General features: G+C 37.2%; 1 protein-coding gene across 1 annotated transcript in view; it reads right to left on the reverse strand.

Moving 5' to 3' along the window:
* The window catches only part of cutlet (chromosome transmission fidelity protein 18 homolog), a 404,162-nt gene that overhangs the window by 210,312 nt on the left and 178,221 nt on the right, over positions 1 to 15,629 (reverse strand). Inside the window, exons 7-9 of the mRNA XM_090380385.1 lie at positions 13,065 to 13,162; positions 8,984 to 9,107; positions 7,342 to 7,454 (exon numbers count right to left, since the gene is read on the reverse strand). Coding sequence (XP_090236511.1) covers positions 7,342 to 7,454; positions 8,984 to 9,107; positions 13,065 to 13,162 — 335 coding nt within the window. The remainder of the gene's footprint in view (positions 1 to 7,341; positions 7,455 to 8,983; positions 9,108 to 13,064; positions 13,163 to 15,629) is intronic.

Consider the following 15,629-nt stretch of genomic DNA (forward strand, 5'->3'; position numbering starts at 1 on the left):
TGTCTAAATTTGCGATGATGTAAAGATCAATAGAGTAATTAATGATCACCACCAAGCAGAGCTTTTTCAGAGTGACTTAGATGGACTTCAGGGATGGTCAGAAAAGTGGCGGCTATGCTTTAATTCAGCAAAATGCAAGGTCTTACACCTGGGGAACAGTAACCCCAAAATAACTCACACACTTGGTGGAGTTGAACTAAAGTCAGCAGTGGGAGAAAGGGACTTGGGAGCTATGATACAGTCTTTATATCTCACCAAGCATTATGGACAGGTTGCAAGGAAGACCCAAGGTGTCCTATCGATGATTTACCAAACAATTGCTAGTAGAGATAAGGATGTTATAATCCCATTATATAAGGCTACTGTTACACCACACATGGAATACTGCGTTCAAGTATGAAGACCACAACTAAAATAAGACATTGAGTTTCTTGAAAGGGTCCAAATGTGGGAACTCATTTGATGAGCTTGGCAAAAGAGTGGCCATATCAGGAAAGACTGAATAGGTGGGTTGCACAGCTTGGAAACTAGGCATTTTAGAGGAGACTTGATTGAAGTATTTAAGGCTCTGAGAGGCATAAGCAAAATGAATGAGGATGAAATTTTTGGAGTTATAAATGATTCTAAATTTAGGGCCCATAAATTTAAGTAAAAGGGAGGGGAGGAGAGAAGTTTAGACCGGATTGCAGGAAGTTTTTTTGGATGATGCAGCATAAGCCTTTGGCCACCTTGGGCCATATGGCTGTTACTAATACTAATAACCAAAAATACTAATGATAATGAACAGACATAAATAAAGTATTATAAATTCAGCTTTCAACATACCTTAAAAAGGTCACAATTACAATAAGACACAGCAACAATCCACTAAATAATTCAGAACCATCAGAACTTAACAGCAAACATTTCACTGCGCTTCAAGTGGTTGACAGTATCCAATTATGGATATTTAAAACAATTTCAATACGTCACTTCCATTATATCAAAATGTTTATATTGAAAAGGTTTTAGAGCTGAAAGCCTCAAAATACAGAAAACTCACTAATTGAACAAGTTAGTACATAGCATCATTTAAAATCACCAAAGTAGGTGAAATGGCATTGTTTTTGTTATATCTCATATTATGAAAGCCTTCACGAGTTGCCCTGATTGCCCAGCAATGCTTCCCAACTGGATTCTCAAATAAGCAACACTTCACCAGTGGATTCTCAGCACATACCACCAGCCCTGCATGGTGGTATCTGCCGAGAATAAGTAACATTAGTCTTCTCTATTGGTGAGGTGTTGCTTATTCCAGGTAGTGCAATATCAGGGCAACTCATTGTGAAGGCATTCACAATGAGATGTAACAAAAACTATGCCATTTCACCTACTTCAGTGATTTACTATGAACTAAATAACTTGTTCAATTAACAAAATGTTTATATTGTTTAATAATTTTTTCTTTAATATAAAAATAAATAATTTCTCTATTTAAAAAATGTATTAAGTGAGAAAACATCATTTTAATAATACACTGTGTAATCTTTATCACACGCTTTTTATGCAGGAAAGCTTTTTTTTACCTGGGAAACTTCTTATGCGGGAAAATAATACATTACAATATATAGAGTTGAAATTATTATTATTATTATTATTATTAGCTATATGGTGCAAGGAAGCCTGAGGCTTATGCTGCACCAGCCAAAAAAAAAAAAAAAAATCCCGAATTACCCTGAGAGAGAGAGAGAGATTAAGAAAAGTAGAAGGGAATCACCAAGAAAGAGAAGAATGATGATATCCAGCTCAGGACCCTGGGTGTGCCAAGCCCATACTCACCAGATGTGAGCCCCCGGGGTTAATTGAGAATTAAGAAACCAAACATATTACAGGGGAAACTTCTAATGCAGGCATTTCTTATCCAGGTTCTACTGTATATATAAAATCAAATTTTATTTAAATAAAAAATAAAAAATAAAAATACATTTTTTGACCTATCCTATAAAAATATACAGAGTTCAAGATATACATACATTAAATGAAGTATATACAGTCGATTCCGGTTATTTGGGACACATCGGCACTAATGCATTTTGGCCCGATTAAGCGGCTACCCCAATTATCCGAAGTTTCACGTAAATAGTTAAAAATACAATGCCCCCCCCCCTTTACAATTGGTTCACTGTAGAATCAAATCACGTTGCGATGGAATCACCATTGTAAAGTACCGTTCACTATACGATGTGTAATAAGCGCTGGTCATTGTGATCACGTTTGTGAATTGAATTTTAATTCAATTAAACAGCAATTCTAATTAGAGAAAATAGGAGGAATATTATCCACAGACTATAAAAGTAAAGATATATTAAGTACAAATTTACTCTTTATTACCTTACCAATTAAAAAATTAAATGATACGTAAAATTCGGAAAAATATACGTGATAATTGGAAGAATTAATAGGTACTGTAATAATGTGTACATACTAACTAAACTAGTTGACATTTCTGTTCACTGTCATTTGTGGGTGGGGGTTAAAATTTAAAACAGTAAAAAGATAAGCAATCAATAACAAAGAACACGGCACACACAAATTGCTAGTAACACGATACGCGCAAGTGAGAACGGAGTAACAAATTGCGAAGCTTTAAAAATAGGAATGAAGAAAAGATTCTGAAAATTCTTTTTTTTATATGATTGAAGATTCCATAGAAGTGTAAACACATTTTACCATAATCACCAACAGAATTCCAGCTGTCGGTATTATCGCAAATTCAATAAGATCGAGTTTACTATCAGTTTATGATAGATTTCACTAACACAAAAGCCCAATAAACAGGTGACTGCTAATTGTTTTTATTGTTTTATGGTTGTGACCTCCAGAAATCCGAATGAACTACGTGCTACGGTCAGAGACAATTATAGGGTAATCTTCAATGCTGCGGTCTCCTGCCCCGATTAAATGGCATTTTGTCCCAATTAAGGGAAGTGGCTATTTTCTCGATTGGGTTCTGTTTTTTTAAGATTTGCCGCAAATAAACGGCTGCCCCGATTAACCAGTAGCCCAAATAGCCGGAATCCACTGTATATAGAAACCAAATGACAAGGTGGAACAGGACCAGGGTATGTCTGCTGAGGGCAAAAGTTGAAGACGTTGTAGAGCAGATATCATCTTTTAAGGACACAAAATGTGATATTGTTGTACACGTTGGCACTAATGATATTAAGAGTAGGAGACTGGGGGAATTACTTAGCAGTACAGGTCAATGTTGAAAAAAAGCTGTGAGTTAGGGTTAAATTTGAAAGTGTCTGCAATTCTGCCCAGACATGATAGGAGGGAGTATATGATGAGAGTGTTGTTGATCAATTCGGCCTTGGAGAGATTTTGCAAGGCTCAAGAGGTAGAATTTTTTTCAGATGGTCTGTGCTTGTTAACAAAAGAGACTGCTTCTACAGGGATAGGATACACTTAAATAGAAATGCTGCAAGAATATTTGCTGATGCTATCGAGGCAGGGTTAGGTGGGTTGGAAAACTGCTAGCTTGGGGGATACATGGACTATTAGATTAACAGTAGCTGCCGGCAGATGTGAAAGTGTTTCCTCCACTGCTTCTACTGGAATGAGCAGCATGCTGGAAAACAATGTGCAGGGGTTTTCAGAGACTGTGGGAGTCATCACGGAAAAGGAAAATACATGGGCTGTGTTAGGATAGCTAAGAATAAGAACCCCTGGTGACACAGACCAGGGTCCTTGGGGTCGTTATTGATCACCGGCTATCCTTCTTACCACACTTGCAACATTTATATGCCAAAATCAGAAAATTCTCTGCCTCAATTATCAGAATCTCCCGAAGCGACTGGGGTCTCTCTAAGCGTACCTTACAGTTATACTATAAAGCTGTTTTCTTACCTATCGCCACGTATGCTGCAGGAGCATGGTTTCACAGAGCGACCAATTGCAAAATCAAACAGAAGCTTAACTCAATCCAGAGAAGCATTATTCTTGCTACCCATCGTGCTTGTAGAACTGTGTCAACTGCAGCATTGCAAGTAATATCTGGAAACATCCCCCTGGATCTATTCCTTATCTATAGAGGACTTGCCTACCGTCTGAAGAAAAGAATCCCAACTGAAATACTGGATATTGAACTCAACCTGGACAGTGATACCAAACAGGAAAGAGCTCGTTGCTATAACGAGCTAATCAATTACTGGCAGACAAGATGGGACACGACCACAAAAGGCATTGTTACGAAAAAATTTATACCGGATGTCACATTCGCAACCAGCAAAGCGGTCAACAAGTGGTTCTCAATCAGCATGGAAACATCCTTTCTGGTCACTGGACATGGATCTCTCAACCAGAAACTCCACCAACTAGGTCTGCTAAATACTGACCTCTGTTTCTGTGGGTCTGTCGAGAGTTGGGAACATCTACTATTTGAATGCACTATCTACGAGGACCATAGACAACAACTGCAGGCAGCAATTTTGGGATTTTCTCCTGACCAAGTAGAACTCCTTGTCCATTCCAAAAGGAACTTAGGTGCACTACAGCACTTTGCGGCAGACGTATTCAAGCGTAGGAGGAGGATCATCCTAGAAGCTTCTGCAATTCAATAACTAGTTATTTATTTTTATTATTTTTTTTTTACTCTCTCTCTCTTCTTCTCATAATCAGCTAGCACTAGTAGCCCTAGCACTCTCCTGATAGCCTTTTCCTATCCACCCCGTGTGGGATAATTTGGAAAAAAAAAAAAAAAAAAAAAACCCTCTTTCTTTTCTTTCTTATTTATTTGTTATTTTTTTCCCCTTTAACATCATTCTGCTTGCTGACATCCTGGCTCTATTCCTTTCCTTGACCAGGTTGTGGGATTAAATCTTTTTTTTTTTTTTTTTTTTTTCGCGTTCTGACCTGGGCTGGGGCTCCCCAGACCAGGAAAGCTCCTCTCTCACACTAAAAAATTTTTTTTTTTTTTTTTTTTATTATTATTTATTTATTTATTTATTTATTTGTTTGCGTTGTTGTTCTAGCTATCCATCCTGGACTGGGACTTTCCTGTGCCGGAACAGTCCTTCTCCTCTTTACTCCTTCCCTCTCTTCATCTTATACAAGTTTTTCTTTCTTCCCTGGGAACTCTTCCCCAGGGAGGAGGGCGTGCAGATAGTAGGGGAGGCCTTGCCCTTCTTCTGCTAGGGACGAGTACCTGGAGGAATCGTCCAGGTGCTCACTCCTTCCAGGTAGCCAATAGGCCAAAACACAACATCACGCTACAGAACACACACACATAAGCTCACAAACACAGTTTTTCTTTCCTATCACTTTCTCCCGTGCGGGATGAAAAGCTTTTTTTTTTTTTTTTTTCTTTTTCTTTTTCCCTCTCTCCCCTTCCTTTTCATCTATCTTCATGCAATCTGGGATATTCCTGTGTGGATTCGGTTTGGAAAAAAAAAAATATATATATTTATTTTTATAAGACACACACCGGCCTTACCCTTACAGAGTGTATAAAAACTGAACAGAGCAACGAGGCGGAGATGAACTTCTGTTCTAGGAGCCGCCCATACAAAAACACAAAAATAAAAAAAAATAAAAAAAATAAATAAATAAGAATAAGAACAGGTGTATGTATACTTGTGGTGCCTCCATAGCCAGGTGGGCAGGAGCAGCAGTGCGTAGCACACGCTTCTTGATTAAACTGGATTCGAGCCCGTGACCACCAAATACGGAGGATGCGGAAGGGTCAGGGAATGACCACCACATATCCCCGGAGCAATATGGCCTTAGTTGCTAATGCTCCTAAAAACCAAATAACAAACAAACAAACAAACATGTATACTTGTGTACACCAATCCTAGGAGTTTGGTAAATAAAGTTGATGAATTTGAGGTGTTGGTCAGAACTTCAAAGGTAGTTTTGCTGGGATATCAGAGACATCGTGTCACACAGATATAAGCAGAAGAATTGGAATTTGGTGAGTACAATGTTTACAGGAGAAACACACAGGATAGGAAGGGAGGAGGGGTTATGCTATTAGTTAAGAAACACAAATTCTAAAGTGCAGCCACAGTTGACATGGGGACAGTGCAGTGTTGAGTCAGTTTGGTGTGACATAAGCATTGGGAAAGCAAAAATGAGGGTAGGAGTGTGTTATTGGCCAAATGACTCTTATGAGTATAATGAACAACTGAACAAAGAAATAGAGTGGGCCAGTAAATCAAATTGTCTTATAATGGGGGATTTTAATTTCCCAGATATTTACTGGATTTTGTGGGTTGGTCACTCACACACTAGCAAGGCTTTTGTGGATTTATTGGATGATTGTTTTCTACAGCAGCATGTTTGGCAGTAACTAGAGGGAGTAATACTTTTGATCTCATTATCAGTAGTGATTCTTCATGCATCAAGAATCTGCAGATAAAGGAACCACTAGGTGACAGTGATCACAGTGTGCTGATGTGGGATTTACTCAAAGAGGTAACTACCATCAGGGGTAAGGGAAGGGTTTTTGCTTTCGTAAAGGCAACTATGGAAGTCTGAGACAGTTTTTAAATTCTATACAGTGGGACCAACTGATGATGTTACCAACAGCAAATTCTAATTGGGAAGCATTCAAAGAATTAATCTTGGAAGCTACTAGTCTTTTCATACCAACTAAGAAACACTGTTCAAAGTTTAGGCCTAAATGGATATTAGATAAACTAATGAGACATGTAACAGAGGAGAAAAATGCATGGAATACATATTAATTAACAGGTGACACTGAAGCCTATGGTAGATATAAGCTGGTCTGTAATCAAATCACATAGGAGGTTAGGCAGGCAAAATCAGATTATGAGAAATCTTTGGCAAAGGATGCAAAGAAAAACAGCAAAGGGTTCTTTACTTATGTAAACTCTAGAAGGAAGGGGATGAATCAGATTGGTCCACTTGATATCGATGGTTCAACTGTTGATGATCCTGCTCAAGTAACTAACAAACTAAATGAATATTTTGCATCTAGATTCACACATGAGGAGTTATTCAGGGAGGGGAATGCCAGAGGTGAATTAAACTCTGACGCAGTGAGCTTGATGATTTTGTAATAACTGAGAGTAAAGTGGAGGAGAAATTGTTGAAGATAAACATAAGAAAGGCACCTGGGGTGGATAGAATCTATTCAGTTATATTAAAGCAGCAATGAAGTAAGCAAACCCTTAGTCATAATTATAACAGCTTCATTGGACTTGGGGGAAGTACCTATGAACTGGAAAACAGCAACTTTTGTTTTTAGGCATCATAAATGCTCAAAAACATTCCAAATAATTAAATTAATAAAAATATAAAAAATTAAATAAATAAAATACTCAAAATAAAACATACTGGTCATTGCATATGCAGACAATAGGACGCAAAAGCAAAGCTGAATCCTTTTTTTTTCCACCTTTAACCACTGGAACAGATTTCGCTAAAGTTACTAAAACATTTATGGCTGCCTAAAAAATTTTTGAAAATTTTCAATGTAAATATTTATCTACATTTCTCAAAAATATGTAATTTTTTAACTGTGAAAACATTTTGATATGGGATGTCTATATACTTCCATTTATTAAAAATCCATATGACATATAAGTATATAATATTTTTAAATAGTTGACTAAAAATATATATAGGTTGTATGCTTGCCAAAACTCTTAGAATCAAAATTAAGAGACAGTTCTTGAGACTTGACTATTCCTTGTTGTCAAAGGAAACCCTCACACCAAGATCATCACATTAAACATAAAAAAAATGTAATAAATAAGCACAAGTTTTATCTTTATGGTTGGAAATCAGAACAAAAAAGGATCAAACTTGGATGAGGTACCAATGAAATATTAAGCAACTATAATTACAAGCAATAACAAAACTATAATCACAAATCAATGCAGTGATATGTGATATCACTGCATCAAGGTTAGTTAAAGTCACATAACATTTTAGAGAGTAGTCCCCTTTCTTAAAATTAAAATCCCCTGACCTTACCTTTAACGAACAGATCTTGATTGCCATTATCCGTTTTAATGTTCCATAATAGTAGGAATTCCTGTACAAATGATATTCTTGTTATAATACTATCACAACTAGAATATCATTTAACCCGAAAATCATGTCCAGATAAAAGATGTTCAAGGGAGTTATGTGGTATTCAGATTGTAAGTGAACAAACGCTGCTATAAGAGCACTGAAATGTTTATTATTAGAATTTTTACATCATTAAAATAAAGTAAAAAAATTAAGATAAAGCCAGTGTATCAAACACCACCTTGCTTTCTTTTTTCTGAGCTAAAAAATACTAGGTGGGATAATATATTAATTAAGCACAGCTAGATCTAAAAAATTGCCAAAATTGAAATTAAGAACTCGAAGGCTGAAAAAGTATATCCAGGTATAAAGGAATAAATAATGAGTATCCAGGAATAAAGGAATTAAAAGACATATATTTAATATGTATTCAGCCACTCTGGTGGCTGAATACAGGCTTACAAAACACATACTTGACTCACCTAAGTGAAATACTTAACTAAATCCCTACTATCCTAAAGACAATGGCTATACATTCTGTCTTCATGCTGATTTGTAGATTGGGGACTCTAAATGGTGGTAGTCTGTACGTACACACCTGCTTTAGGATGTTATCAGGCAGGAGTGATCTCCAACTTCAGCACTGTATTAGCAGCACAGATGCATTATGGGGAGGGGATTGAAGTCTAATTAAATGGCTGTGAATGTCTGACAGTTATCTTTACAGATCTCTTAAGGATATAATACCGTTTGAATACATTTAAGCTGACAGTGCTAGATTTTAAACAGTTTGCTATATTATGTTGTCAAAATGGAATTACCTGGGATAAGTAAAAATGTGTCATGAATTTTGCTTTTTATTTATACTGATGACGTCACATACTATAAATGATGCTATAACTTTAAAACAGATTTTTCACTAAGAATATTTTCACTTATAGGCACAGGGAATGGAACTTACAGCAGGTGCTCCATCAATTTCATCAATTATGAGACAGTTAGGGCGAGGGTTCTGTCCTAATACAGCCTTCATCTGAGTTGCAGCTTCAAGTTGAAGTTTAAAAGTTTCAGGACTCCGATCATCACTAGAAACAAAAATAGTGTTCAACATTGAAAAAGAATAAAAGATGCTAAAAATCAGAACAAAGTTAATATCACTTTAAATGAATCATTTACTTTATGGGTTATTTTAATTAAGAGTTAACTGTAAATTATTATATTTATTACCCTGCACTAATTACTTTGTTATTGGCATCACATTCCTAAACGCTCTGCTGGTTCCGCATATGACCAAGTTTTATAGAAAAATTTGCCTTAAAAAATTAGCTCTAATTTCAAAGAAGACTATTGCAGATTACACTAATTCCCATCAGTGTAAAGCAGCTCAAACTTCTGATTTAGTAATTTTGAAGCAAATTGGCCTGATTCTGTCATTAACTTTAGATCATTGGCAAACTTTGACAACCTCCTCTGCACTCCCTCATCAATGCCATTAAGGAAAAAAAGAAACAGAAGTGTTTTTTTTTGGTAGTTATTGGCGCATCGGCTTCTGTGGCCATAATGCACCTCCCAAGGTTTTTGCAGTACTTTGATCCAAGCCCGAGGCAGGATTCGAACCCATGACCTTTGGGTTGCCAGGCAGGCACTTTACCCACCCGGCTAGCCCGGTCAGCAGAAACAGAAGTGACCTCAACACTGATCCCTGAGGAATGTCCACTTATAATTACTCTTTCTCTTATCATTTGACAGCCCTTTATCCAAATTAAGCATCTTATCAGTAATTTCAATGCTCCAGTTTACATAGTGAGGCTTTTGATATGGTTCACTAAGAGGAACCATATCAGAAGCCTCACTGAAATCAAGGTAAATAATATCAAAGTTGTTCCTTGCATCCAACCATTTTATGACTTCTTCAGAATAATTAACTAGATTTGCTCTCACAGGTAGCAAGGAATGGTTATAATCAAAATCCTCCTATAACAGGCGGAAAAGGCTTTTTTAAGGCTTTAATAAGATTTCCTGGGTTAGTAAATATAGAATAAACTGCGCTGATGCACATACACCTTTACTCGGTATTGAATCGGACTCCTTTATTTCAAATAATAGCAATGTCCAGTGCTGTATTAATTTTGTAAGGTGTTTTAGTGCATTTTTCTCTAATTGTAACCATTCTTCCAGCAAATTATCATGTAGCTGCAACAAAGTTAACGGAAGAGGACTTCATTGCAGAAAAACTCTTTCCGGCATATTCTACACATTCTCAATAGGATTGATATCAAGTGAATACAGGGCTAGGGAAGATGGCAGAAATCCATCTTCTCTAGCCTTGAAATCTGTTTCATGCGTGTTCTCTAAGCAATTTTTGCTTGATTCTGGCACAATGCGTTGCACAATGCGATGGCCATAAAGTGGCCATCAACTTCAGAATAAAAGTGTAATATTGCAGGGTGCAATAGATCTGATACAAAATTCATGTACTCCCTGGATGACAGTCGACCTTCCACTGGTATCAATGGAACCAGTCTGTGCCAACAAAACATTCCCCATAACACAATACCATCTGTAGATGCTTGGATTGTCTTAACAAGGCAAGCAGGATCCATCGCTTGGTGAGATTCTTGCCAAACTCTCTGCCTACCACCAGTGCAAGACAAAGCGTATCATGATTCTAACTACATGACTTTCTTCCATTGTTCTTCTACTGTCCAATCATAACGTTCTCAGCATCACCGCAAGTAAATTTTCCTGTTTTTCTCAGAAACAAGTGGCTTCCAAATAATGAATGCCAATACCCAATTTCTCCAATTCCTTTTCAACCTTTTGGTAAAGGTTGAAATAGGGGACTTACCTGAATTCGGATGCTATTTGCTGCAAACCATTGTCCTATTTTTCTGTAGAGTCCTCCTTAGAGTATGAAGCTTTGCTCTCGAAGTATTGTTTTTCTGTCACATTTAAGCCTTTGAGAAGTGGAAGAACCACTTGCTTTCCAGTCATTAATAACCTTTGAGATGGGTGCCTTTGAAAAACCAGTTACATCTTTCATTTCTTGAATTGTGGCTTCTGCTAAAATTGCACCCACGATAAGACTTTTTCAAAGTCCAATGGATCACACGTTTTCCCCATTCTGGCTTCGGATGACTGCAATTACCTGTAGCCGCTGAACAGCCTGTGCAGGCTTTATATTCAACAAGGCAACACATCATCACCCCAATTCACAGTTTCTTTTGCATCTATTTGCATTTCTTCTCTCTCTGTGACTGTCTTAATATAAAGGTTCATATTTTTTTGGGCAGTGTGCACAGTTGCACGTATAATAGTAGCCATGATACACGAATTTCTTTTGTGCTACGAGAAAAGAATGTGATGAAATACTACAGATATTATATGCCTAAATTTCATAGTCATTTATAGGCACAATGACTGTTATAAGTATAACAAACAGTTATACAGAGAAATAGAGTGAGATAGTAAATCAGAATGTCTTATAATGGAGGATTTTAACTTTTTTGTTATCAGATATAGACTGCAATTTTTAGATTGGTCACTCACACTAGCAAGACTTTTGTGGATTTAGCATTAGCAGTGGCATAAGATGCAAGAAGCAAGCTTATAACACAGCATCAGCCAAAAAAAAAAAAAAAAAAAACCCTTCCCATTTGCTTCAAAAGTTCATCTAGTTCTTCCTGGAATCTATTTAACCAAAAAGGGCTTACATCTGGTGAGTATGGGCTTGGCACACCCAGGATCCTGAGCTGGATATCATCATTCTTCTCTTCCTTGGTGATTCCTACTTCTGACTCTCTCTCTCTCTCTCTGGGTAATTTGGGAATTTTTTTTGGCTGGTGTGCAGTGCAGCATAAGCCTCAGGCTTCCTTGCACCATATGGATAATAATAATAATAATAAGCTATCAACTTCCACAATGATGAAAATTTGTTCCAGCAATCAACCACTTGCTGGCTAGTGGTTGATTTCTGCACATCTGCAACTGTCTTGCCTCAATCTGAATTTATGCCACCTCAAGTGCATAATCTGAGCAAGAGAAAGAATCCCATCAGCATTGAGCTTGCACAAATTGTTCAAAGCCTTATATGTTCTCTTTCTTGTTGATTCCCTTCTACCTCTCTCTCTCTCTCTCTCTCTCTCTTAGGATAATTTTTTTTTTTTTGGCTGGTGCAGCATAAGCTTCAGGTTTCCTTTCACCATATAGCTAATAATAATAATACCTCAATTAGATAACCACAGGTGCCTAATCTCCAGATGCTTCAATTTAAAGACTTAAGCTTTTCTTGGTAAAAGAACCCATTTTTTCCCCCTCACCAATCTCATTGTTCTTTGTTCTTCTTTGTACTCATTCCAGCAGCTCTACATCCTTCCTAAAATGAGGCCTTCAGACTTGTATAGAGTACTCAAGGTGTGGCCTGACCATTGCCTGATACAAAGGGATAATCACCTCCTTACCCCTGCTAGCAAAGTTCCTGTATATCATTGACACAATCCCATGAGCTGCTCTGGCAGCCTGTCTGCACTGCTCTGAAAACTTCATATGGAATTGCACAATCACCCCCAGGTCTTTTTCATTCTGCATTACCACGAGTGTAGTTAAGTTCTGCAAAGTGTAGCGTGTGGAGACTAGGCACTTGTGAGGCAATCTGATTGAAGTGTATAAGGCCTTGAATGGACTGAGCAGGATCAATGCTGATGGGATTCTTCCTCTCACTCAGGTTTCAAACCTGAGGGGGTATAAACTGAAATTGAGGAAAGACAGTTGTCGAATAGATGTGCAGAAATTTTCCTTTAGCCAGCAAGTAATTGATTGCTGGAACAATCTTCCATCTGTTGTTGTGGAAGTTGATACCTTAAATAAATTCAAGGCAGAACTAGACAAACATTTGGAACGAATGGATAGGTGAAATGGGAAGGTTTTTTTTTTTTTTTTTTTTGCAGATGCTGTATAAACCTCTACTAATGCTAAGTCACTATATTTTGCTTTGTACATGTCTATTTTATAATCATTTGATGATATCATAACTTCAACTTTACCTTGCATTCATTTCCACTGCATTATAACCAGCATGATGGGCAATAACATGAGAAAGAGTAGTTTTCCCCAGACCTGGAGGACCTGATAGCAAGGCAATCTAGTAATAAAATAAAACTGACTGAGAGTGCAATGTATTGATAACATAAAATTCAGAAAACTGACAAAATAGTAATACTGCATTCTCAAAGAGAAGTCAATTGACAATAATAATGCTTCCATGTGTACCTCTGCAATATGAGGATAAATCAAAAAAGTGAAGGCAATTTGTGTAAAACTCATATCCCATGTCAGAACACACTCCCAAAGTCATCATACCTAATATGCTGTAACACAATTACAAATTTGTTGTTAGTTGCTTGCACTCACTCAGTCTGTTTTATAAAAGCAAGTTATAATCATGTTGGTTCCACTTTCCAATAGCAATGTTAGGAAACAATGAGATGATATCAGATTTTTCTGATCAGAAGGATCAAAGAATGCAAAATATGAAGAAAAGTGTATTAGTCAATAAAAGATATACAAATGGGTGGAGAGTTGTAGGAGTGGCAGAATAAGTGGGGTGAGACTATTCAGGCTGTCTGACAACTTCAGCAGTAAACAATGCTGATAAAGTTATTGGTGTAATTCAAGAAAAGAGATTACCATTTCTGCTGTTGCCAGAAGGTTTGACATCAGCTGTGGGTCTACATATTGAATCATATGTCTGATGGGGGCAAAAGTTGATGACATTGTAGAGCAGATATCATCTTTTAAGGGAACAAAAGGTGATTAGTGTACACGTTGGACCTAAGGACATTAAGAGTAAGAGATCTGAAGATTTATTCAACAAGTACAGGTCAATGTTGAAAAAAAAGTCATGAGTTAGGGTTGAATGCGAAAGAGTCTGCAATTCTGCCCAGGCATGATAAGAGGAGTATATGATGAGAGCCTTGTCGATCAATTCAGTCCTGGAGAGATTGTGCAAAGCTCATGGGGTAGAATTTTTTTCAGTGTGATCTGTGCTTGTTGACAAGAGAGACTGCTTCTTCAGGGATGGGGTACACTTAAATAGAAAGGATGCAAGAATATTTTCTGATGCTATCGAGGCAGTGTCAGGTAGGTTGGAAAACTGCTAGTTTGGGGGGGGGGGGGATACAAAGACTAAAAGATTAAAAGTGGCTGCAGGCAGAGGCAAAAGTGATTCTTGCACTGCTTCTATTAGAATGAGCAGCAGCCTGGAAAGCAAGGTGTTGGAGATTTCCAAAGAAGTCTCCAGCACCTTACGAGAAATCTTTGGCAAAGGATGCAAAGAAAACAGCAAAAAGTACTTTACTTATGTAAACTCTAGAAGGAAGGGAATGAATCAGATTGGTCCACTTAACATAGATGGTTCAACTATTGATGATCCTGCTCAAGTAACTGATAAACTGAATGAGTATTTTGCATCTACATTCACACATGAGGAGTTATTCAAGGAGGGGAATGCCAGAAGTTTATCAAACGTTTTTAACAATACCAGAGCGCCAACAGTTATTTTCATCTCATTCTGGTTAAATGAGTGAGAGGGTTCATGTGGATCAAAATACATACAGTTTAGCTGTTTTGGTTCAACGTAAAATTATGGATCTTGACTACGTGCAATAAATTTCCACCTGTTCCTATGTCAGGGCAGGGCAAGTACAAAAACCATTTCTGGAATGAAGAGTGAGTAGAGAAGTGAGTTCCATATGCAAATGTTGTTCATCTTAGGAGACAATGACTAATCCCATCATTTTAACAATACCAGAGTGCCAACAGTTATTTTCATCTAGTTCTGGTTAAATGAGTGAGAGGGTTCATGTGGACCAAAATATATACAGTTTAGCTGTTTTGGTTCCACATAAAATTATGGAGCATGACTATGTGCAATAAATTTCCACCTGTTCCTATGTCAGGGCAGTAATAAAATACTTACGTGTTTTATTACGACTATTACGTAATAAAATATTGCTAATTCTTTTGCTTTTATCGTAAGCAAACTTGTTCTTTGTTTGATTTTCTATCCAAACAGGTGACAGCAGTTCCATCTCTTCCAATTCTTTGTGTCTTGATCTAATGGATTTTATTAACTTTGAGTTGTTCCTGCTACAAAAGTTGTTTTTATTTTCTCTGCATTCTTTCTAATTCTCGGCGTTGCCTCAATTAGGCCTGTAGCACGTGCAATATCACATGGTCTTTAATTTCGCTCAAAGTGTTTCACAATTTCATATTTTTTCTCTATCAACAGAGGTGGACTGGCCATAAGCCTTACTGGGGAAACCCTGATGGGCTGGAGGCCAGAAAACAATGGAGGCCAGTGTGATTTTGGTCATATGAGGCCGCTACACATTTTCCCGGGTAAGAATTTTTGACCCAGTCTGCCTCTGTCTATCGACATTGCTTTTCTTTTTCTCTCTGAATCTGTAGTGTCTTCACCAGGACGATTCCATTTTACACTTTTTTAAGTATTTTACTCATTTTTAGGGAATAAACATAATTACAAAATAAGGAGGCACGCTTGATACACATAAACAAAGTTGTGCACGTGTAGCAACTGAATAAACAAC

The sequence above is a fragment of the Mastigoproctus giganteus genome, chromosome 8 (assembly GCF_048544385.1).
Source record: "Mastigoproctus giganteus isolate SK-2022 chromosome 8, ASM4854438v1, whole genome shotgun sequence".
In the NCBI taxonomy this organism is placed as follows: domain Eukaryota; kingdom Metazoa; phylum Arthropoda; class Arachnida; order Uropygi; family Thelyphonidae; genus Mastigoproctus; species Mastigoproctus giganteus.